The 25686-nt window shown below is 37.0% G+C and overlaps 3 protein-coding genes across 6 annotated transcripts; 1 reads left to right on the top strand and 2 right to left on the bottom strand.

Annotated features, from left to right (window-relative positions):
- The first annotated feature begins 2264 nt into the window (after positions 1-2264).
- LOC103711207 (AP-4 complex subunit sigma-like) lies at positions 2265-5019 on the top strand. Its single transcript, XM_008797268.4, has 4 exons — positions 2265-2507; positions 3222-3308; positions 4538-4606; positions 4705-5019. The coding sequence occupies exons 1-4, from the start codon at positions 2367-2369 to the stop codon at positions 4837-4839; spliced, it is 432 nt and encodes a 143-aa protein (XP_008795490.1). The 5' UTR covers positions 2265-2366; the 3' UTR covers positions 4840-5019.
- Positions 5020-5878: 859 nt separating this feature from the next.
- Positions 5879-13994, bottom strand: LOC103711206 (clathrin interactor EPSIN 1-like). Of its 3 annotated transcripts, XM_008797267.4 has the most exons (11): positions 13731-13994; positions 13590-13641; positions 12908-12987; positions 12719-12797; positions 12523-12606; positions 12271-12416; positions 11976-12185; positions 10672-10811; positions 8663-8862; positions 7854-8331; positions 5879-6428 (listed from the first exon to the last, which is right to left on the bottom strand). In XM_008797267.4, exons 1-11 carry the CDS (start codon positions 13769-13771, stop codon positions 6217-6219), a joined length of 1722 nt encoding a protein of 573 aa, XP_008795489.2. In that variant the 5' UTR covers positions 13772-13994; the 3' UTR covers positions 5879-6216. The 3 variants fall into 3 exon arrangements, with proteins under 3 accessions (XP_008795489.2, XP_026662092.2, XP_038987595.1); XM_026806291.2 differs by lacking the exon at positions 12908-12987 and having other exon boundaries at positions 13731-13993; XM_039131667.1 differs by lacking the exon at positions 12908-12987 and having other exon boundaries at positions 12271-12606.
- A 788-nt stretch (positions 13995-14782) lies between these two features.
- Positions 14783-23307, bottom strand: LOC103711205 (meiotic nuclear division protein 1 homolog). 2 transcript variants are annotated; one of them, XM_008797266.4, is made up of 12 exons: positions 23181-23307; positions 21001-21081; positions 18382-18498; positions 17771-17809; positions 17567-17674; positions 17404-17466; positions 17270-17321; positions 17070-17114; positions 16901-16980; positions 15758-15836; positions 15182-15571; positions 14783-15068 (listed from the first exon to the last, which is right to left on the bottom strand). In XM_008797266.4, the coding sequence occupies exons 1-10, from the start codon at positions 23181-23183 to the stop codon at positions 15801-15803; spliced, it is 624 nt and encodes a 207-aa protein (XP_008795488.1). In that variant the 5' UTR covers positions 23184-23307; the 3' UTR covers positions 14783-15068; positions 15182-15571; positions 15758-15800. The 2 variants fall into 2 exon arrangements, with proteins under 2 accessions (XP_008795488.1, XP_026662093.1); XM_026806292.2 differs by having other exon boundaries at positions 15758-16980.
- Between the last annotated feature and the right edge of the window lie 2379 nt (positions 23308-25686).

The raw sequence follows: 25686 nt of genomic DNA, 5'->3' as shown, positions 1-25686 counted from the left end.
CTAGAATTTTAGAAACTACAAACTCCATGATTCGTAGAATTGTCGAAGCAATCCACATCCTAGGAGTTTGGATTCTCTCTACCTGTCAGATAGATTCTTAGAAGTAATCTTAAAGCTCTTCCTACCATTATTCCATGTAGTCAATGGCTCCATGTAGCATGATTCTGTGATCTCTTACTCTTGTCGCTTCAAGGGAAGAAACAAAATCATAGCCAGGGATGTTTCATCACTAGTATCATAATTAGTCAAACTTATAAGGTGCTTTTTATTCTTAACTTTCCTTTTTTATTCTTATTTGTTAACCTGTTCACCATTCGTGAAACAAGCATCTAATAGTTATCCATCTTTTCCTCCATGCATGAATCATTTGTTATAGATCCATAGAGGACATTAGAGTTTTAAAAGATCGCATGAGATTTAATTAATTAATTTTGTTTGTTAAGAAGTTTTTCTAATATCTAAGAATAATTTATATAAATTTTTGCCACGAAAATTCGATGTAAAAGGTGGAAATCGCAAGTGGATTCATACGAGAAGAAAATTCATTCTGAGCTAGATAATCTGTACACGGGAAAAGAATGGGAGCTTGAAGATCGCCGGAGTTGATCTGATTGGAGGCCTTCCGATGCTTAAAATAATACAAGATGTATATCAGATATTTTGAGCCTCTTTTATAGATGAAGAGTCTTTGTTTCTCTAGGTTTGGATTCTAGAGTCCAAAGTCAAGTGAAGAGCAGATTCTTCTTTCCTTATTTGGATGATGAATCTAAGTCCAATGAAACTCGATTTCCTCCGGTGTCATATGTCAGTCCACAGTTGGATGATCAGATTTAGGTTCCATCATGAATGATAAGGGCTTGATAGAGTGTTACCTACTTGGAACATATTAGACCGTCACTAGTAGAATGCAGCAATGAACCATATCTTACCGTTAGTGTCCTCTCTACTTTTGAGATAGAATTAAACTCTTAGTATTATGCCTTGTAGTCACTGCAGATGATTTGTCACTAAGAAACTTAAAAAAATAACAATTTAATTAGGAACGTATAAACATTTTTTCTTCAACGGATCACGAATTGATTTTTGTGGTCATTAGATGAAACTTGTAAGTTAGAAATTTTGAAATAATTAGTTGCTTAATTAAGGACCAATGCAAAAAATAATTATTAATTTATTTTCAATAAATATTAAAATTTGTATGAACTAAGCATTATATTGCATGATCTCTCATGTGGCTATCGAATGCGGCATCTTTTTCTTCATTATAGCTTGAGCATTCAACGGATGGGTTTAGATGACAAAGTTACCGGGAGTTTTTAGTAATGACCTGCACGACAGATGGAAACAATCAAGATTATAGATTATTATTCATAAATTATCTCTAGATAAGAGTGTGAATATGGAATCTTAATAGAAATCTTAATTAGTAAAAACAAGCGCCCAAATCCTAATTTAAGTTATTTACTACAAATGTGCATTACCATTTAAAGTTTTCGATTCAGAATAATTTACTAAAATTTTAATATTAAAATTAGAATTAATTGATCATTAATTTTATTTATAAGGTAAAAAAAATCATTTCAGGGATCTAGCTAATGCTAGATGCAAAGATATATAATAGATAGATGTGAGCATCATTAGCTATTTTGTAATTAAACAAATTGCTTGAAGAGAAAAGAGGGACCTATTACTTATATAATTTGGGATCAGATCAACCAACCATTAGAACTTTTATTCGAGGAGGTGCTATCAGCCTAGCGAATGTCATTTGTTTCTATATTTATCAGTGGTGTTTCTTCTGAGGAAGTAAGGGACAACAGTAGTTGCAAGTGATTCAATTAACTGAGATTTAAAAGTTGAAATCTCGCCTCTCTTGTTAATTCATTTAATCAAAGCATTTATAGCATGACTCAATAATCATTCCTCGTTGGTGAGAAATTTTTTTTCTTGCTTTTATAAAATTTCTCTAGACCGACCCTCTCATGACTTGAAAGCAACGAGCAAATAATTCGGAAGTTAGAAACAAGCAACAAATTTGAAAAAAAATCGATAAAACTTTGGAATGCTAAAAATTAAAAATAATATATCATAATTAATTTTAAACGATAAATATAACATTAAGTATAGAAAAAGAAATACTAATTAAACTTTGATGACTTATAAAGTTGTTGTTAGAAATTATTTATTATTTTTTTTAATAAAGACATCACCAAGTCCTTGCATGCACCGATAGGGTCTGGTGCTTGCCTGCCACGTGCCACATTGGAGGTTAGTTGCTAGATTCTGCCCTGCGACCAGGTCTCGCAAAGGTTAGTGAGGAAGAAAAGCCGGTCCCGAGCCGAGGAGGGGGAGAGAGACAGAGAGCAATGGGGATCCGATTCGTACTGCTGGTAAACAAGCAAGGGCAAACCCGGCTGGCCCAATACTACGAGTACCTCACCCTCGAAGAGCGCCGCGCCCTCGAGGGCGAGATCGTCCGCAAATGCCTCGCCCGCACCGAGCAACAGGTCCCTCCTTCCCTCTCTCTCCTCCTCCTCTTCTTCCGTTCAATCTTCTGCCCTAATGGTGTAGATCGATTAGGGAGCTACCTCGGATGGCTTGTGCCTGAGGAAAGTCCAGAACAGCTCCTTTATGAGTCGATCTGGATGGCGGACATGAATCTGGCGGGGATTGGTGTTGAGTTCTATCGACGATTTGATGTTTTATGGCCTCAGGGGTCTGTAGATGCGTCTCTATGGAGAAGAATGATTTTGAATGATTTTTCTTGTCGATTTTGGCTAACTGTTTAGATCCGGGATGAACTGATTTTATCCGGGCAATCTCAAGATCTAATTTCTCGAGTTGCACGCTTATTGATTCGTGATGATGGTTTGCGGATTTAGGGTTTGTGGATGGTTGAGAGCCTTTGCTGTAGTAGAGTTGTTGTGTTGGTTGATGTTGGTTTGGGTGCTCCAATGGAAATTGCAGAAAAAATATCCCTTCTGCATGTAAATTTGGTTATCGAAGGAAGGTCTTTTATATTATGCATCAGATTATGCATATCTCATGTCAAAAAGGGGAAGGAAGCTAATACCCTGCGTTAACACTATAATTATGAGGATAACGATGAACATCTGTTCTCTGAAAGCATGCTGTTATCAGTACCCACTTGTTACTATTGTTAATTTATCATAGTTTTTTCCTGTTATGATTGTTGATGTCCAGTTCGTTTCTAATTGCAGTGTTCTTTTGTTGAGCATCGAAACTACAAAATTGTGTATAGGCGATATGCATCACTTTTCTTCTTAGTGGGGGTTGACAATGATGAGGTATGACATTCTGTTCTCTTGGTGTGTCTCGTCTATGAATCACTGATCCTGCATACTTTTACCTCCATAAAACTTTCTGAGCAAGTCTGTGTTACTTTCTTCTATTGCACTATAGGTTTGAACATCAACTTCTATGAACTAATAAATACATAATACTTCTGGTTGCAAAAATGTTTATGTTGAATTAATTGTGCAATTGAAGATTCTGATTTCAAACACCAATATGGATATTTGGTATTGGAGCCTCCTTTTTTGGGGAAAATGAAACTATAATATTTAGTGAAATTGAGATAGGACAAAGAAATGGAGGCACCAATTTATTTTCGAGCAATTAAAAATGTTATAGTGCTATTATGTCATAAGAGGAGACGAGTCCTGACTAAGCTTTTATGCAAGTGCTTAAGGGTGGACCTTCATTGATACCCAATTCAATGCTGATGCAGGGAAGTATATTATTTCGACAAAGTGAAGCTTTCTAGTGAATGAGCTAAAGGTAGATTAAGGCAGTTATATTACCTTCCAACAGAAACGGCTTTTTGCATATAATGAAGGCCTTTGTAGTCTGTAATTCATAGATAATATAGTTTGTGGGAGTAAATCCCTTCATTGATCGAGCAGTCTCCAACTCTACGTGTGAGGGGTTGCTGATTAGGGCATTAAAAAAAATAAAAAAATAAAAAAAATAAAAAACAGAGGGTGGGGGTGTTTGGGGTGGGGTGGGGGGCGGAATCTTGCAGTTCAAGTTGGGGGGGGGGGGGGCGGAGGGATGATGGAATCTTGCAGTTCAAGTTGATGTGGATGGGAATTAGAAAATTTTTGTCTAGTCATGTTTACAGATTTTTAATGTCTGCCAAGACATGGGAGAGGCAAATCTACTAGTGGGTTTGGACTTCGTATGGAACATTCACTTGATTGGCAATTCAGTACAACAACCATAATGCTGTTAGGACATCTCTCATTGTTCAGCATTTTACTTGTATAACATATTCCTTCTTTATGTTAATCATTATCTTACTACTTTGGAGGTCTTCTAAAACTCATTCATATGTGACAGCTTGGTGCCAATATCAATCATATGTAACTTAAATATTCACGACTCGAAAATTTTGGGCCTGACATTTGCATTTTGAAGTCTTTGTGTGGGATCAGATTGCTTAGCACTACTTTTAGGTTTCTTACAAGCAGTCTATCCACATAATCTTATGCAATAGAAATCACTTCTTTTGCAGAATGAGCTAGCAATCCTAGAATTCATACATCTATTAGTCGAAACTATGGACCGCCATTTTGGAAATGTGGTATGTTCTTAAAATCCTTGGTAGCTTTAGATTAAACCACCTAATTTGTTTCATTAAAGATCTAAAATACTCCTTTCTTCGTTTTACCCTCTTCACAGTGTGAGCTTGATATCATGTTCCATCTTGAGAAGGCACACTTCATGCTGGAGGAGATGGTAATGAATGGGTGCGTCATCGAAACGAACAAGACAATTATTTTGACGCCAATTCACCTCATGGACAGGGCTTCATAGTTCTTTGGATGTTGGTTCTCGCACGTAGCATTGATCTGATGAAATCAAGTTTATGTTGGACTTATCTGTGGTTTTGCTTTTTTCTTACATTTGTTTAAGTCTGGAAATATATCAGCAGATGATGAAACCGTCTCGGAGTAATTGATTGCATGAATGTCTGAGAGCAAATCATTGTCGAAATGCATGTCTGAGATGGCCGAGATAGTTCTATGATATGCTCTTATCTTTAGAATATTGCACCGTATGCTCTAATAGCAGCAATATGAGATGGGGAGTCACAATTACTTCAACTTAAACATAATATCAGACAGCCATGATGAGTCCAAAATGAGCCCAACTTAATCAGGGCGCACGGGTGGGCAGGACATACAGATACTCAATTTTCATATTTCCTAGTTAGCTCAATCCTCTAAAAACTCCACGTACGTAAACCGGTTTTTGGTGGATAAACCGAGGTTTAGGCTGTTAATTTGAGACCACAATGCAAATTTTGCCCCTCCCACTTCTTAAACAGAACAAAAGAAAAAACCTAAAGTTTGCAATCATTTCTAGGAACTTAAGGTGGGAGACGTAGCATTTTCCTTTCTGAGAAATAATGGTAGTTTCTACGGCTCCCATGACCCGCTTATTTTCTTGTAACAAATGGCTTCCGGATCTGCCACTGCCATTTTCAAGAACCACTTCGTGCTGGTAGCTAACTACACGACTTTATGGATCACGAACTATATCCCAGTCATTTCAGGAGATACCCTGACAAAACTTTTGCTCCCCAAACCATTTCTTGGTCTTTTGGATGACAGATGACAGCTCTCTACGGTTTGTTTCTATCATGCCACCACAGAGAACGAAAAATAATAACGAACAGCTCCAAATTGAAGAAAAAGCTCAATAACAAACTTGCATCTCATTGTGTTTGAACAGGGACAGGCAATTCCAAAACACAATGGAATCATTTTAATATTTTTAATAATGAAAATTTTCGGTCTACAAACCTTAGCATTCAAGAAATTCCCTCCCTAACATGTCTCAATTTTAAAAATAATAATAATAACCATAAGATTCAAAGATTGAAAACAGTCAGTAATGGACACATTTTAGCTTGCTTCATAGCAACAGGAAACACCAACTGGCATGCTTCAGCTGTAAACGGTCAGTTGGGAACCTGGAGAATAGACAAGCAATAGTCCTTGCACTGTCAATAAAGTTCAGCACAAAGTCCTCTTTGTAAAACTTATGCGAGTGCATAACAAGAACAACAATGAAATGTAGAGTGAAACAAATAAAATGCAATGTACAATTAATAAAATTACTCAACTCTTTCAGGAACAACTATTGGCTGGAGAAAGGAATATCAAAAAAAAAAATTCAGATGCGGCATCATTTGAAGCTTCCAAACTGCTGTTGGCCAAATGTTGAAAAGCTCCCACTTGTCCCCATTGCAGCAGATGGAAGCCCAGACCTGCCCAGACCAGTTCCCATGCCCATGGCTCTCCCCATGTATGCTGAACTTGGAAGTCCTTTTTCCTTCTCATCAGGCCCATCACTAAGCCCCCCAACAATCCCAATATCTGCTAGATTTACCTTCTTGGCTGCAAATTGCAATGGAGCAGCGGGTAAAAAAATATGGTAAAAGAAGTCAGATTAATGTTGCCACACGTCAAACTAATTCTCTAGTAGTTTCAACCTGATGATTTCTTCATGTATGAAAATGCCATACAATAAGCATAGCCGTAATTTCTCTTTTACTGAAAAAATGGTAAATTTGCAGATGCATCTATTACAGCGCTATAACCCTGTATAAATGTATATCTGACATCGAACCAATATCTAATAATCTGATATGAAGCTTATAAAACATTGTCTTGGATATGGAATATTTTTGAGGTTTGCCTGTCTCCTCTCCAAACCAAGAATAATTATTTGCCTATTTCTATATCTTACAAGACCAAACAAAACCTCAAAACGAATTTTCTATCTTCATATCCTCTAGCAACATAATTCCCAAAGTTTCCTGGAACACACTCATCTATTGGTATCAAACACATACCAAGCGATGTATAAAGATATATGCAAAATGGAAACCCACTTGAGAAGAAATGCAACTTGAGTACATTCAGTTGGGCATGTGGTACAACTAGGAAGGATGAAATAAGAGTAGTTGAGAGTGCTAACATGGCTTTGGGGAAAGGAAAAAAATATTAGAATACATTAGAGAAAGCTTAGGAGTTGCACATACAGAGGATGAAGCTATGGAACTGAACGAAAAGTAGTATGGAAACTGAAATGGAGACAATAGCATGCACTCAAAAGAAAACTTGACACTGGAATGCTATGAAAAGAAGGGAAGAGGACCCAAGAAAATTCAGAAAATAGCTATCATAAATATCTAAAATTTTCCACTGATAACAGACGTAGCAGCGGAGAGAAGAAATGTAAAAGATATTCATGTTTCCAATTCAAATAGATGAAATAACAAACAACTCATGCACTTTTAGATGTGTTTGTGACTTTGTGTGCCTGCTTGCATGCAAAAATTAGTACTAGAAAAAAAGAGAGAGTCATATTCAACCATTTCAAGAAATCAGAAATTAATAATGCAATCCTCAAGTCCCAGGTACGTTCAGGGCCCCGTTACATTAGAATCGATGACTTAATTTAGCAGCAGAAAACTACCAATTTTGTGGTTACGTCCAATCTGTCTCCCTACCTTGGATACTATCTCAAAACCAGGATTGCTTAAAAAGAAATCTCTCTCAAGGCATTCAATTTGCTACAGAACCATGTACAATTGTTGGATTTGGAGACATGCATTAGACAGGAGCAAAATTATTGGTACATCGTCATAAGGAATGCAAAAACAAGTCATGACATCACTAGTAAGCAAGTTTGTAAGTATCAGGCTTCAACCTCCAGGTAAAGAATGTTAAATTTGTTGCTACTTATTTAAAAAATGATTAAACACTCCAAAATCACTATAAAAAAAACAATGATAAAAGCTGAGAGAAGAAACTCACGGGCAGTTATATTCAGATCAATCAGTCCACGGCTCAAGGAATCAGCCCATATTCCAGACTTAACCTGAAAAGTGTCCTTGAGGGCAGGCTTGGATGCTGTTAAAGAGGTCTGCCCCAGGTTGTTGAGGCTGTTATTTGTAGAATGCTGTGAAGGTTCTGTAGTTGCTGCCTCAGTATGAGAGGTGAAGGGACCAAAGGTCTCATCCAGCTTGTTTGGGCTGCTGGTTGTAGAATGTTGTGAACATTTTGTAGTTGCTGGTTCAGTATGAGAAGTCAAGGCATCAAACGGGTCAGAGCCCTCAAAATTGTTTAATGGAATTGCGGCAAAAGGATCAAATGATGGAGTGCTAGCAGGCTCAGAAATGGGAGACTTTGTTTCAGAAGATAAGCCTGGCTCTGGTGCTGCAAAAAACTCCAAATTATCTGAAGGAAATGCAGCAGGAATGGCAGGTTGACTGGCAAAGAGATCAATGCTGCTCTGCAGTAACAGTGAGTACTATACAACATTAAAAAAACCTTGAATTAAATAATTTTCATCTGAAAAAGAATACAGGCTGCAGAAAATGAAAAAGACAACAAAACATCCGCTGCATATGAAAACATTTTTCTCCGTTTAAGGCAATTATGCACTGGCATTATTGGAAGTTCAACAAAAGAAACTTTAACTACCAAAAGAACAGGAAACTTTGGTTCTTAGTTTTAAATTCCCCTTTGTGCACTGGATTACCGCCCAAGTTACATGAGGCTACTAGAACTTAATAAACTTGAATTCAACCACCTTATTAATTGGGAAAAATATTAAAACTAACCTGAGTATGAGAAGTTGCTGTTGCTTCGGCTTGAGGTGAGGCCGATTGAAAAGTCGCATCAGCAAAAAGGTCAACTTCAGCTGTTGCAGGATTGCCATGCGTGGTTGTTTCTGTTGGAAGAGAAGCTGGTTCGTCCATGAGGTTGAACCCTAAGCTTTGTCCAAATAGATCAACCTGGCTAGAGCTTGTATTAGCTGATCCTGTGAAATAAATTAGGTGGGCTACCAATAAGCTCATCATAAACTTATTTACTTGAAGTCTAAACTCTATAAGCCACAAATCATCACAATTTAGCTTAACCAATATCAGTAGATAACACGTTTGCAACATTTGAGGCCTAAGAAATGAGCCTACATGCATATTAGAATAATTAGGAATAAAATAATCACCTCAAGATTTTCAGCAGTGATGTTGCCTCATGGCTACTAACCCTCATGAAAAGTAAACTGGACTGCCTTACAACCATGAAACTCATATTTTTTGGGGAAAAAATGATATTTCTAGATCAAAAGGATAAAAAACAAGCATGATATTGCTTTACGCATGACAATTGTGCATATGATTGAAACTGAAAAATATGTCCATGTCTGAAAGAAGACTTATAACATATAGTAAACTTTGTACATAAATTTGACAGAAAAAACAGAAGCGAAAAAACACAGGTGGAATAATAGAAATCAACATTCAATGGTTAGTTTTGGCACTGATATTCAGGAAAATGTCTGAAAACCAAAAATTATAGCTATCTTTTTTAAGTAAATGATATATTGTCCCAAAGATTTTAATCTTCAAATGGTATGCAAATTGCAATGACAGAATGTGCTTAAGTTTGGCTGCACGTTACTTGGTAAATCCATATTGGATTATAATCTGACTATATCAAGAAATACTCTCATCTGACATATCCAGTTTAGGCCCTAAACTAACATGATTTTGAAACAAGTTGATCGTAGAGTTGGAATAGAAGGAACCACTTAACCCCAGGTAAGCTCACAAGAAACAGCTCAGTTGTCATCTGTAGCTTATAAATTATAAATCCAACCTGAAGCGAAGTTGAATACTTTTAAGTAAACAGGCAGGTTTGTCTCCAAATTTCAGATTAAGTATCTAAGTCATGTCAAACCCAGGATTGATGCATTATCCCAATGTTTCGCCATCTAGAGATGGAGAATGAAAAAGGCAAAAAGAGAAACAGGTCGTGTCCTGTTTTACCCGGACACTACCGTGCAGCTTCTAGAATCCGTGTCTGATACATCTCTTGAGGCAGATATGGGTCAGACACTTGGATACTTATCATTTTTTTCAGCTTTAGAAATTGGTAAAGACTAGGTCTCTTCAAGCAATGAGTTTACCCACTATAACAATGTCCTTTTTAGAGATTGGTGAAGATGGTAGGGACAAAACAAAACTTTCCAATATATCATTTTCTTAAAATCCTAAAGCTTATTGAGAAATTTTTTTATCTATCCATCCTTTATCTTATTTTTTTCCCTCTTTTCAAGCTTGGCAATTGGACATGCGACTGCATCTGATTCACATGAGGGAGTGTAGCAACAATTTTCTGGTTAGTCTTAGATAAATATAATTTTACTGTTGAAACAGATCAATGAGTGAGACTCCCGTAAGTGGGAACAATACCATCTAGTTGTTTGAGCGACATCAATATATCACACTTATCGATTTAATTCTGGGAAGTATTCAGGTACAAATAATCATATCACTTTGCTTTGGAAAGAATCCAGACAAAAAGTATCGAATATGATCACTTCTTTATCTTATTCTCCCCTTCATGTTGAAATCTTAGTTCTCTTTATCTATGCTTTGCAGAATTTTTATTTGATTTATTCATTGTGCAAGCATTGATACACTAACCATTCACAAAATATATGAATCTTACTTATCAGAATCTAATCAAAGCAGGTATAAGTTCGGTAACTAATGCATATATGCTAGTAAAAAAGAGATATTTCTCTTTCACCATGTGAAATCAATAAACAAAAACTACTCACCAGTTTTAGAAGATCCGCGTGGGTCGAAGTCATCAAAATCATCCTTGCTACTAGTTGCTTGAACAATTGGGCTTTTAGAAGATGGAGCGTGGCCCGGCTTAGTTGATGGCTTTGATTTTGATGTTAAAGAATCTTGATCCCTATCCAACAAACAAATTTTAGTTGAACATTAGCGGTAGGTGAAGCAACATTAACCAAAGGATTTTTAGGTTATTTGATATTTAAGGTTCATGACCCAAGATTGAATTAAGGCAACCATTATTTTATCTATGTAAACAACCAATCCCCATCTAAGGCATTTCTTTTTCCAGCCTCTTATATATGCAAGCGTCAATTGGTGTTTTCCATAGTTGTGCATGCATCCCTTGGTAAGATAATATGAAATCTACTGGTATCTTTTAGGTAGAGGTGCTGTGATTAAATATTAAAATTATCAGTTTTTTGAAGAACTTAATTGCCCATCTTACAGCTTCCTAATGTAATTCCATGATATTCTTTTCATGTAGGTCATGCCAAATCAATTAGGCTGGGTAAGGTTGAGACCGCTTTTCCATATTATAAGCTATCCAAGATTGGAAAGAGTATCTAAGCCCCCTAGATAGGCATAGGCTAGGCCTTGGAAGTTATTTGTAGAAGCAGGCACGGTCTTGGGAAAAGCTCGGCTCAGTCCAAACTTAGACCCTGTGAAACCCTAGTTTTACATAATTAAGTAGTACCTAAGCCTGCCAAAGAGGCATGGACCAGGCATGGAAGTTATTTGTAGAAGCAGACAGAGTCTTGGGAAAAGCTGAGCTCACTCCAAACTTGGACCCTGTGAGCCCCAAGCTTCACATGATGTATCTAGGCCCAAAGAAGCCTAGGCCAGGCCCAAGAAAATTATTTGGAGAAAGAGGCATGGTCTAGAGAAAACTCAGCTCATTCCAAACTTGGCTCCTGTGAACCCACAGTTTCACAAAATTAATTAGAAACTGAGCCCACAAGAGACCTAGACCAAACCTAAAAAGTTTTCTTTTATTACTTTTTGGTTGTCATTGTCTTGGGAAAAGTGAGCTCAGTCCAAACTTGGCCTCTCTGAACCCTTAGTTTTGTGTAATTAGATATTACTAGAAGACCTTAAACTTCACTAGCACAAAACTACATCATCTTCTAGATTTCCTTTTCTTTTGGCTGATCTGGTTTTCATCTCAAATGAATCACAACCAAAAACATCCCTTATAAACATGATAACCCAAATCAACAAGCAAGCATAATGTAAGAAAAAGAAAAATGAAAAAGACAGAGTATACAAGGCTAGTAGAATTTACCTGGCTTGATGTGCTACTGTCTTCTTTGATTTGCTCCCTTCATTTTCATCAGCAACACTTCTATGTGATTCACTGTCTCGGTAACTATCTCTAAAGGTGTCACCTTCCCTTGAACCACTTAGGCTTCCATAACGACCACTAAAGCCATCACTGCCGTATGAAGCTGAACTTGATTTATATGTTATTCCAGTTGAGGACAACCCAAAATACCTATATACAGCAATCACTGATTCAGCAAAATATGGTTTAGATATGAGCAGAAAAAGATCTCATAGGGAGTGTTCAGGGTTCTTACTTATCACGGGTTGCAGCAGCTTTATCTCTGACTGCTTGTATTTTTTCTTTATCATTCAAAAGAGCTGAGATGGTTTCTGCCTTCTTTCTCACATTGATCCCGACATCCTTTCCATTAGGTTCAACATACTCAAATCCTGAAAGTGCCTTTTGGAACACAAAAAAACACATAATGAGAAGCATTTGGGAGAAAAAAGATCCCAACGGACAAGGTAAATTAATAATTTTCTTATCCAGGGTGAAGAAGCAGTACTGAGATTTGAAAAGTATGCTCAATAATGTCATCAACTGCGCCTTCCGATCCATTTGCAATCAAGTATTCAATAACAGCCAATGCCTACAAGGAAGTTTAGTGCAACAATTATATGAATGTTAAAACAGTAAGTAAAAATAGCCGATGAAGCTAAAGATCTGTTTATCCACATCAAGGATAGAGCTTTAACTGGCACCTTGTACACATGACGCCATTTGGAACCAGTATCTGACAATCTTGTCCAAAGTACATTCATGATTAACGGGCACTCAGTGCTGTGCAAATAACATTTACAGAATTAGAAATACATATACTTTGGCACATTACTTTTCCAAAATAAAAGATATTCAGTGGCAAATCCAAATAAAATGGAGGTAGGGATTACAATTTTTTCGTTGCCTGAGCGATCTCCGATAGAGCAGATCCATGAGGACCCCAAGGTTCATCGCTAGTTGCATCAAGAACCTAATTTTCGTAATGGTGATAGATCAATATAAAGAAAGAAACAGAGAGAACAAAACAGAGAGTCCAACGCCAGTAGCAACTTCTTCCCAGATTTGAACTTCAGCAATAATACAGTCCACTCATGATCCTATAATACCAACTCATATCAACCGAAATGGACATCGAGAAGAAGAGAGTTGGCTTGCTATCTAAGAATTAAACATGCCGAAGGGAAAACAACAACTGAAATATTTTTTCCCCTTTTTTGCAGTCATTTCACCATGCCGCCAAGAGAAATTTCAGCTCAGTTCTCCAAGATCAAGGCTAAACATTTTTTTTAATTTATTTAACCATTTTTTTCAGGGGGGCAACAAAATTGATATCTCGAGTACAAGCTGGTAAGATAGGCTGATATCTCCACTCGAAGGATGTTCAGAAAGAAGGAGAAAAAAAATTCTTTCTATTATACATATTAATTCACAATCTAAAATCGAGTCCATCAGTTCATGGAGGATAGCCCTCGTTTTCTCAAATAGAAAACCATGGAATCAAGATTTGAAAGAAATTACAACGATCCGGGTCCTCATTACCATAGATCGAGACATTAAAAGCAAAATTCTAACCTTCTGTTCCATCTCCGGCACCTTCAGCACTTTAAGATTAACCTCTCTCTTTCTGAAAAATAACGGAAAATAATTTAAAAAAAAATCAAGACAGAGATCTCAGGAGGGCGAAATGGAGAGGTTTCCGAACGCAGGGCTTACATCTCCCGTACAGTTTGATCCAAGACCTTCATGAAATCCATTGCTGGTACGATCGGAGAAGACCTCGATCTCGCCCCCAAATCTGGAATCGGAAGGGAATGGCTGACAATTGGACTCCTTTTAGACCTGAAGAGATTCTAGGTTTTCTAGGATCTGGGTATGAGAGCCGGAGCACCTAACGAGGGTCGGAGCCTCAGATGGTCCGAGAGACGGGAGAGTTTTTTTCTTTTTTGTTTTGTTTCGTTTTTTGGGAGGTGCGGTGGGATGGTGGGGTTGGGGAGATGTATTTATCGAAGAGAATGGACGACGGACGGCTGGCAGGCTTGTCCATATGATTGTTCCAAAAGGTGGCGTTCTCATACAGTAATGAACGGTGAGGATGCCAAACCGCTAGACGCATGGATTTGAACCGATCATGGGCCGGGCCTCGGGCCTAACTATTATTTTGTTAGTTGGGCTTCCAGCCGGTCCTACTTAAAAGTTGATATTTTTTATGTCCACGGTCTTCGAACTGCAGCAAAGATAGATTCTATGGAAGAGGATATTTTAAGTATGATACTTCGTTTTTATTGGATGAGTGAAACTTGCAAAAAGAAATCTTCAAGTTGTGTGACGTAAGTGTTGTCGATATTTCTCATCTGGGTGTGAGATTGGATGGAAGTGAATGCATTAGGGAAAGAGCAACGCTACAATAATATGACTTCATAAATCCGATTGCAAGTTTACAGCCATTCCAATGAAAATTCAGCTGGTATGATCCTAGATTTATGCATGCAGTCCTTATCTTTCATGGGCTGCTGATGCCACGGAACATTATTACATGTCTCTCACAGAGGCTTAGTAAATTACGTGTGGCGGTACCATTATTGATAATCTAAATCTGTAATGGGATATGCAAGTCGAAAGATTAAGGTATTAGTGAAGGGCTCATGTTTGGCTCGAATTTTCGACTTGGTAAGTGCTTACCAACCGCTAGACCAGTATACGAGTGAAGTGGCTCATCTTTGCCTGGAAACATTTGATTTGCGGAAGGCTCGCTCAAGTAGCATGCCAGCAAAAATAAGAATGAATTTAACAGAATAATTGTGAATTAATGTTTAAAATATTAGCTCAAGTCGCATATGAGAGGGCGATGAAACACCTTAATCTCTCACCAAATCCTCTATATGAGAGTTTCATGAGCAACCTGATGACCTGACTCGAGCTTGGCTCGATTATAGAACGTGACGACTATGCCTGACTCATTTACACCACCAATGACCATCAAGCAATAGCCATCCTAGTTGTGCAGCGAGAGCGCTTCGAGCATCAAAAATGAGCCATTTGCATATGCCACACCTGATGCATGCAGCAGAATTAGTGATGGAAGCACTGGCAGGGAGCCCGGATGAGATTAATACAGCAAGTGATTAGATGATGCAGCACATTGTAACACACATCTCACATTCTACCTGAAAGAAATGCAACTGCAAGCTGGCTGAGGAAATATTCAAGGTTCCAGCTCCCTGGTTCTTTATGAAACTCCTCTTACATGAAAGAAGGCTCATTATGAATTTGAACTACAGATTGTACGCATAAACCATTATGCACGGCCAGTCACCGGCCCAATTTCACAGTGCTAGTCGGAAATCAAAGAGATGAAGAGGGTAGTTTCATTGGTCTGAATGTTGTTACTCTGAGCAGAGACCTTGTTTCAGACATATGGATTGGTTGGAATCCAATTGGAACCCCTTGGTTACAGAATTTTTAACCGGAATTCTGAAGTACAGGCACGAGCATATGCATATGTGACATAGTTGCAAGAGAGAATTGAAGTCATTCCAAGGCTATAGCCAAGCTATCTGTACAAAAACAAGAGAGTGCCAAATTTACAGGAAGAAAACGAAAATTAGTTGCGCTAACAAATCAATCCCTGTAGTACCAGCACTGAGAAAGTACCCGTAACTGTAAAACCAACTAAAATTTCTTTCTTTTTCTCTTTTTGGCCAAGAAACAAAAATTTCAAGCTACCAGTATATGTTGCATACCGAAGTAATGCAATCAGGATTCAGCCCCAGTATGTTTCAATGATCATTGCAAATATTCAAAATCATCTGTTATTCCCACCTGCATTTTGGAAGCCACAAATATCAGAAAACTTAGATCAAGTTCTCACCAGAAAAAGCAACCAAACTATAAAAGAAAAGTCCTAGCAAAATTTAGGATTACTGATAGTATAAGAAACAATGCCATGCATATATCTTATTTGCAGATGATATGTCTCTTTATCAATAATTCAAATGATGCCAACAACTTGAGGAGAAGAGGAGACAGTCCATTGGTTGTCATGCTGCTTAACTGCATCTGAAAATAGAGCAATAGCAATGCTCGAAGCATGGTTTTAATGATAAGCATTTGATAACCAATCATCATTAAAGGACTTAGAAAGCCTTTTATATGGAGTTTTATGTCTGTAAGTGCAGATAGGAGGTCATGAACGTTAGAGATGGAAATCCAAGATGGACAGGAGCTCAATAAATATTGAAACTCCTGAAGACCTCTTGGACAGCAATGGAAGATATTGCAACATACAGCAATTAGATACATGCATTGAGAAACATTACGACAATTCTGAAATAAATATAATTTTAAAAAGCTAAACAATTGAGAGAGTCCATTGTAGACTACAATGTCACCGTGGCTGATTTTCATCCGGCGCTTGAGTCCAAACTGGCAGCATGTCTGAAAAATCCAATTGACAGAACTGGTATTCCCCATATAATAGTTAATAGAAGTGGACAGATCCTAAAAAGCTTTGTAATTTTATTCCATTTAGTGTTTCAAATCTTTTGGCATCATTTCCATCGAGGTTTTCTTAAAAGATAGACACAACTATGCCTTACAATATTCTGCCACAAACCAGAAATATACCAACGTACATGTTCCGAACACCCCAAGTTTATTTTAGAGTGCAGGTACCTACAAAATAGCTCAGTCGCTCCAAGAAAAACCCCAGAAAGCATCAGGAAGTAAGCAGAAATGATAGTTTTGCAAAGCACATATTCTGTATCGGAAAGTTGATGTATCCACGTATACCTGAGTTCGGTTGTATGCTAATGACACAACAATCTGAACCATGGCATAGTGATGGATGCAAATGCAGGTCTGATATGAAGGAAAAATGCATCTACCTCTGTGTACAAGTGTTCAAGTTGCTCCTTGGCTTCTGGAAATTTGGTTGAACACCATTGCTGTAGGGTAAATATGTTGTCTGAGAAATTATGTTCAGAAGCTTATCAGTTTAGATAAAAGCAAAAGGTTGATCGGTAGCAATACAGAAAAATCCTGTCAAAGAAATACCTGTCCATCTGTTAGCTGCTGAATGAGCAACCTCAATTGCATTTTCTGCCATATCAGTGAAAATCAGAAGGCTGAATTTACAAAGTGCACAAAAATGGTGTAGTGTTTAAATGGCACAACTTCAGAAAACTATGACTGCAATATCAGCACTGAAGAAGATGAAAGCATTCTCATGTGGAGAAGATGAGAGATGTTCTTACTCATTGCTTCGAGTGCAGCAGGATCATTATCGGCATAGCATGCCAACTCTTCCTATAAACAGATAGCCAATAATTTTTTCAGTACTCACAAAAAACTATGAGAATACATAGGAAGTTAAGTGCATAGTAGCTACCGTCAGCTTTTTATGCTGTAGTTCAACAGTCTTCAGCTCCTCTAAAGCAGCTTTTCTTTCATCCTTCATACAATAAAAATCGGTTAGATCTACAGGCCCATGTTAAAGTCTTTATAGAAGGATCTCTGGATGCATATAAAATGGATACACTTTATAGGCTTACAGATTCCTCCCTGCCTTTCTTCAAGTTGCCCCTTTGTTCAACAAGTTCAGCAAAGCGCTTCCTACAGCTCGAAAGATCAGATTCCAGTTTGCGGTAAGTATTCCTTAGCTGCATAAAGCAATTATAAATTCTACAGATACAAGCAACCAAAAAACCTGATGATTGAATATAAATACGTACTTTCTAAACATGAAAAAATAATACCTGATTTCCAGCACAGCTAGGAAGACTCCAAAAGTATACCTGGGAAAATACATGTGTAAGCTACATAAACATAACTAAACAAGATTGAATGATTGATCCATTCGCTCAAAAAAAAAAAGACATAAACGGACCATTATATTACTAGAATAGGTTCAAAGTTGAAATAAAGCAGATAGTAAGAAAAAGGTGTGGCCGATCCAAATATTATTAAAAGCTGAGAGTTATAAGACATTTCATAGCACAATAGAAAGTTCCACTTCAGATTATTGGCAAAATTAGATGAGCACCAGAAGTCACCATGCAGCAATGCAAGTGCAAAACACAAGAATGTATTGCCACCTAAACTAATGCATGAAGTTTTATAGAATGATGCGAAAATTTAGGGAAACTAGCCAACGAACTTTGTTTTGTTTCTACATTTTCAGTTATATTGTAGTGGCATATCATCACAAAGTAAACTTAGTCTTGATCAACTACTCAGATGTCCAGATTTGGAAAATGTAGTGCCAAAGAATCATCAGTGCAGTAGCAACCATATTCATATGCTACACATTTCCACACACACAAAAATAAATAAAAACACATAAGAAGGAAAAGAAACATAAACCCACAGAAGTGCCTATTTTATCCTTCAGAACCAGGTCATCATCCACTAGACTTTGGAGAACATCCTTCACTGATTGGCTGATCACACCCTTCTTGGGACCCAATTTCTCAAGCTCCTTAAGCTGACAATCAAAACAAGAAAAGAGAAGGTCAAAATTTGATCTTAAATTAGAAAACTAAAAAGAACAAATACAGACAGGCAGTTGAAGATAAATCCCATCATGGTTGAAGCTATAACGTATATGGAGAACACTTGTGACAAATAATAAGAAATGGAACGGTTGAATTTTAACCTTTGAATCTTATAGAGTAAAATTTTGGAAAAGATGACAATTTATGAAATTTGATATCACATCCTGGAACTCTGAGCACAGGAAACAAATCTATGTTTCACCATGCATGTATGACGAATTGGATTGCTCCAGAACAACATTAAACTTGATTAAAACATATCACACTTTGCTCTGATGAAAGGAGAAGATAAGTAAAATGAAAGGAACAAATATTTTAGCACATAACCACAATGATAATCAACTGCAGATCATTCTTGACTCTCCTTTTCAAAGCTCATTTACTCTTTTAATATGACGAGCCAGCAAGGTATGTCCCTAGCAGAGGGCGAAGCATTATAACTGGGTGAACAGAAGGAGCAGGCAGAAGAAGCAATTGAGTTGGATTGCTCCACCCACAACAGGATTTGTAATTTAATCATAACCATACTGATTATTATCTAACCGCTACCCAAAATCCTAAATGACATATAATATTCAAACTACTACATTATACTTACACCTCAATTGAAGGTCAAAATGAGCTCTGCCCAAATTCTATCCAAATTAGTTTTGTTAGCAACCATCGTAACTTGAAAACATGGATTAAGCATTGTCTAACCTGTAACTAATCCAAATCATGATCATCGAAGACATGTACTTTATCAAAATCAAAGAATCTCCTTAATGAAAAAAGCCAGCTAGTAAATCTTAATGTTCATCTACAAGACTCATTCCTTTGGCATAGGGTCAGATTTAGGATCAAGGTATGGATATACTAGCTGTCAACTTAATGTGAACACTCTAAATTAGGCAGTTTTGAGCAAGTGTGGGGCCTGCCATGATACTAAAAGGCACGAAATTGATCTAAAAAAATAAGAACTCATTTATAAAAAGCCCAAGCTATAGCCAAAAGGCATTCTCCTGGCAATGTGGCATCAACACTATGCATGCTTCATTATTTACATTTATTACTGCTAGGGCTTCATTTACTATCACCACCATAATTTTCATATCCTTTCAAACAACTTCCATGGCATGTTTGATCTCGCCCTTTATCTTGGCCTTTTAGATACAAAAATAGTCTATCTCCTCATCAACGCCTCATCACAACTTTGCTGCTTACGCCTATTTGATCTCAAATAATTTACCACCACTTTATCCTTAATGGTATAACTCCTATTCTTTTTCTAATGAAATCATTTCTGATTATCCTTTTTGTACAACACATTTACATCAAAGTTCTCATCATTGCCACTCATCTTATGTCATCTTTGCTCTCCAAATCATCTTTACCTGTTCCCTGATGTAGTAAATCAAGTCTCAAATTGCCATATTTTTATCATAAAACTTTTTAGATTTTTTAATATCAAAAGAACCGGTTGATATTATTTGACGAATTTGATTTTAAACCTGAAGAAATGTTAATTATGTTTTATGTCTCAGTTACAAAATGCATGCCTAAAATTAAAGTTGCTGAGCCAATAGCTGAGATCAACCATGATATCTCACCTTTTTGAGTCTCTTGATATCCACATATAGAACCACTAATTAAGGCATGATAGCAACAGGATTTCAGGTTTTCATGTCTATTAATTTTCTTTAAATACAAAACCAGGTAAGAAATATAGACTTATGCACATAGCTGCACCAATGTCAAGTAGCATAACATATCATGAATTAGTTAATTTATCACACTAACGACAAGGTTTGCAATAAAAACATTGGCAGATTTGTTAATTTCTGCAGCCCATTCTAAACCATGCAACCTTTACTGTACAAATTAGTTACAATGATCAATCACAATTCTCAGGTAGATTTCAGCTGCTAACCAATAAAAGGAATCCTGCTTGCGCGGACTACAACCCTGAACCATGAACAGAATGATTTATTAAAATTAACAAGTCTTTAGCTGCCTTCTGAAGCCACAGAAATTGTAAAGCAATTGCATGGATATAATACTTTGTGTGTCAAACATGCATCTCCAATAATACATGGATTGTGCATGCCACTTTTGTGAAAAGCCTGAAGTTAGGGATACATAAAGACTATAGTTTCAAATAAGACGAATACTATAAATTGCAATTATAAAACAAACAAGATATTAAGCAACATACACATCAACAATAATAAATTGTGTGCAAGTTATAAACTCATTTTGTACACAAGTCTCTAACCAAACTAATCAACCAAAATGCTTAAGATCATGGACCAAAACCTTGCAGTATTATATTTAGGAAAGAGGACAACCATCCTAGTAATGTATCAGTTACTATCATGATAGCAAACCAAAAAGTGACAGATCAACCAACCCCAAAACTAAAGAACGAAGACTACATAAATTGGGATACTCACAAGAAAGAAGTCCTGAGACTCATGAAAGATTTGAAGAATCTGCTCACGCTTCTCCTCCAAAGAGAGGCCTCTTTTCTTTGACTAAGAAGCACATATAGAATAATAGGTTAGACTTCTAAATCACAAATGAGAATGCAAAAGATACATATGCATTGCCAAGGGCTGCTGTTCTAAATGGGTAATAGGGCATTGAAAGCAGACATTTGTGCAGAGAAAATTACAGAACATATACACATTGTTCTATGCATGCAAATCTAGAATATAATGTTCATGATCCTTTGATAGACAACTATGCTTATTTTCTGTTCTCCAAAGGCTATTACCTGCAGTTTCCTTCTTCCCCTACCTTTTTCTCAGACTGCTTTTGAATTTTCAAATGTGCAGGCACATTCCTGTGTTACTTGATCACGTTGTTATCTAGTGTCAGTAGTTGCATTTCTAGACATGTGAAAATGACATGAGATGGCATAAGACTCTTTAACATTTTGACAAACAATTCGAAGTTTCCTATTAATGGACACTTAATTGTGACACTTCCACTTTCAACTAGTTGCTTTAGTATAAAGTACAGTAGCAAGCAAGGTTGTGTAATACTTCATATATTTATCTAGGGTAACGTATATATATTTAGATTTGTATTTGGTTTTGGTCATTGGTGTCAAAATCTTTGAGATAATAATGGAAGCATTTTTCTAAAACATAATTATTGTGTAATAAAAATTAAAAGTTATTCCCACATCTATTGAATGAAGTGTGATCATATGGATGAAGCCTGATCTACATGGATGGTTTTTCTCTCCATAATATTAGCTGAATTCTTTCAAGCTATCATGAGTTCAACCTATTATATTCTATAAGCTGTTTTTGACCCGTACCAAACCCAAAAACTACTTCCCTCTTTCGGGATTTTTTTTAAGAACTGTTTAGTTGCATGCAAGGAGGACACTTTCAGATAACAATGTAAACTTTCAAAGTATTTAATTGTTAGGGAAGTTATAAGACATGATATGACAAAATGCACTGATAACTCGTGACTTTCTCCATATATTGAGCAGAAAATGTTTCCAGCCAGGATCATCATCCAAACCTCTCTCCTTCATCTCATCTTGTCCCTACAGCAGCTCCAGCATCACTTCCCACCAACAACCACCATCCCTTCCAGAAAGTTAACTTCACCAACAGTGATCATTACACTTCCAAAGGAGTTCTGCCAAGTGCTAACAGCCAAATGCCAGGAGATTTAATCAAAAAGGCATTCCACATTGGTTTCTTCTTTTCCTCATTTTTGCCACAAAAAACCTGAGGGTATTATTTACATGCTGTTATAGAGAGGGTACGGAAAAGTAAATGAAGATGGGAAATTGCCAATCCACACATCTCCACCATCATATCCACCCCCCCAACCTTTCACCCCTCTTTCATTTCTTTTCCATAGCATACTCGACAACCAGAAACACAGCCTAAATGATGCAACACTTTACCTTTCTTATTCCTCCTCCATAGTATCATCTATCTAACATCTCATTCCATTTCTTCCGTTCCATCTTACGTGAACAACCATAACTACCACTCTACCAGCCAACATTGCACACTAGAAACTTATCCCTACTCTAACTTTAGAATTGCCTACCATTCTCTTATCTCCATTTACAACTTCGTAATCTTTATTGAAACTGGCGCTATGTTTCAATGTCAAAAAGACCAAGAAAAAGGAAGGGAGATAAATTATGTATCGCTTTAGATAACCCCCTTAGATTCAGACATTTCCACCCCAAAATTTTCTTCCTTCACCAAACTTTCTTAGCAACCAAACGTCACATAAAAGCATCGTATTTTCTCTTCATCAAACATTTCCACCCTATTCTTAGATCATATCTCAGTACAGGCCATAACTACCCACCATTAATCTCCTAAGGCTCCCGGATCCACAGATCACACACTCTCCTGCTCCATCTTGACCCAAATCAAGAAACAAAACATGAAAGAAAACGTTCTTATCTTCTTTTAAAAAAAATCAAGAAAGTGCATCAGGAAACCCTAACTGATGATAATTTCTGGCGCACAAAATAAATAAATAAATAACGCGATTGAGAGCGATCCGAGGAAGGAGAGATGGGATTGATGGAGAAATAAATTAAAATCAGATGATATGAATAAGAGACTCGGTCAAGGAAATATACCATTGGAACGGCTGGGAGTCGCACAGGCGAGAAGAGGGGAATCCCGTCGAAAAGAACAGGAGGCGGTGCAGGCGATGATGTTGGCGGGAGTTCGAGAATGTTCTGCTTTGAAGCGCACTATTCTTTCTTTCTTTCTTTCTTATTTTTTTGTTTTATCTTCGCCTCTGTATTTCTACCCCGGATCGTTTGACTCGTCAAATGGCCTGGAAAAATGTATAGGAAACGAGAAACGGTAATATAATATACATATAAAGTATAAAAATAAATAAATAATAAATAATTGTTAAAACATGAAATTGCCCCTGACTCATGAAGTATTTTTTTTTGTTTTGTTTTGGGTTACGAGTCCCCTTATCCGAATTAACGCATCTCATTTTTGATTTTCTTATTGCTTATTTAGATCCATTATTTTTTGTAACTTTATTTAAAAAATTATTTCTATCTAAAATTCTCATTCTGCATTTGCAGGTTGTCACCACTAATATCATCTCCGGAAGCCAGTCAGCATTCATTAAGGGCCGAAAAATCACTAACAACATTCTTATTGCCAATGAGCTCGTTCGGAATTTTCATTTTTTTTGTGATACTACCAAGGCCTGCCTCAAAGTACATGTTAGCAATTTTTCTTTCAGAAAAGCTTTTTTCTTTGTTTTTTATTTAAATTACTGTACAAATTCCTGTACAGATAGGTACGCCGTATGCATTTAGTAAAAAAATACATAAAAATAATAAATACTATTAAATAAAAATAAAAATAGAAATAAAATTTAAGATACAGGTGGGAGGTGGAATGCAAAAAAGCTAATAAGTTTGTTACAGGTGAGAGGGAGACAGAGATAGGACCTAATAAGTTTGTTAGAGAAAAATATGTTAGGATAGAGAACAATGGAATTTGGAGTATTAAGATGTACGTGAGATTTGAATGCAAAAAAGCTGGTTTAGATGATTAGCTATCTATATTTTTTATTTTAAAAATATTTATATTGATGATTATTATATAATAAAATTTAATTATGAATCAAATAATATTTATTTATGGCTATATTCAGCGAGACTTACAGAAACCCTACTTCTCTTTCTAATGGGGTATGTATTATGAATCCCTTCCATCCTTATCCCCGATTAACTGTAGAACTCAATGCTCCTAAAAGTAGGAAGGTAGAGAAGTGAAAGGCGACATGCCACCTAATGCGAGGAAGGCGACGTTGATTGCAGCTGGAGGACGATATACCACCTGTTGGATCGTTATTAAGATGGAGTTGTAGGATGCCTGGGAGGGCATGTCCTATGCGAGAAGGATTCCTGAAGCCGACAGGATATTACTAGAGGGGGATTCTACCACAGTAGTGGTCTGGATACAAAGAGGAGATCCGAATAGAGATGGGCACCCGCTGCTTCGCGAGATTCGCGATCTAGCCAGAGAGACAGATTTCTTTCAGGTAGTACATACGTATCGGAAGGCGAACAGTGTGGCATATTGAGTTGCCTCCTTTGTGGCCCGACATTCGGGTGGAGTGATTTGGATCAAGGTCGGAGATATACCTCACCCTCTGTATTACTTTTTTTTTTTTATTTGACAGGTTGTACTCATGTGAGAACTATATGAATGCTGTTTTTCACCAAAAAAAAAAAAAAAAAGCGAGAATCAGGATCTCTTTGCATCATATATTTGTAAGCTTCATATTTCACATGAACCCAGGATCCTTCCATCCAGTAGTCAAATATTAAGAGAAACTTGAATTCTATGTTTCACAAAATGCATTTTATATCGATTTCTCAATTTCCAAGAACTCTTGTTGAGGTGGGAATCGCATTTTCCGGAATCCGTGCTCCCAGTTACTAAATAGTTTGATTTTGTGGGGCTGGCAGCGAGTTGGAAATTTAGGTGGATCCTTAATAAATTGGAAATCCAGATCCAGATTTTTGGCTAGATCCATAACTAGATCAAGTTTGGAATGATATACACATGCCACATTATGATACCTTTTTAATGTAATTTAATAAATACATTTAATAAATGCCAAATTTCTGCTGCTTTGAAGCAAGACCCAATGAGAAATTATCCAACGTGAGAGCTCTCTTATGTAGTTCAATTGCTACTAGTGAAGCTTATGCAAAGAGGCTCGGACTCTATGATGGTGACAGCCGATGGGTGCCCAATTTTTGACACTTTTATCTCTGAGGCGGAGCTGAGGATAGATTGAGTTGGTCTGTCTCATGCTCGACATGTATTGCTGGCCAACGCAATCCTGCTTGGAGGTGACTTGGCTACTATAATCGGCTAGATTCAAAGGTGCACTAGTGACATGGGTGGCCGCCATCTTCTGCTCCGAGATATCTAGGGCATAGTAAGCAGAAACATTGCATTCCTGACCAAGCACATGTATAGGAAGGTCAATGGAGTTGCAGACTAGGTAGCTTCTTTTGTGACTAATCATTCTGGAAGAGTTTTCTAGACTAGTAAGAGGGAGTTGCCTAGAGTGCTCCGTGACTTGTTATATTTTGT

The sequence above is a fragment of the Phoenix dactylifera genome, chromosome 11 (genome assembly GCF_009389715.1).
Source record: "Phoenix dactylifera cultivar Barhee BC4 chromosome 11, palm_55x_up_171113_PBpolish2nd_filt_p, whole genome shotgun sequence".
In the NCBI taxonomy this organism is placed as follows: Eukaryota; Viridiplantae; Streptophyta; class Magnoliopsida; order Arecales; family Arecaceae; genus Phoenix; species Phoenix dactylifera.
The sequence above is the reverse complement of the archived record's forward strand: the minus strand, read 5'-3'. Positions and strand labels throughout refer to the sequence as shown.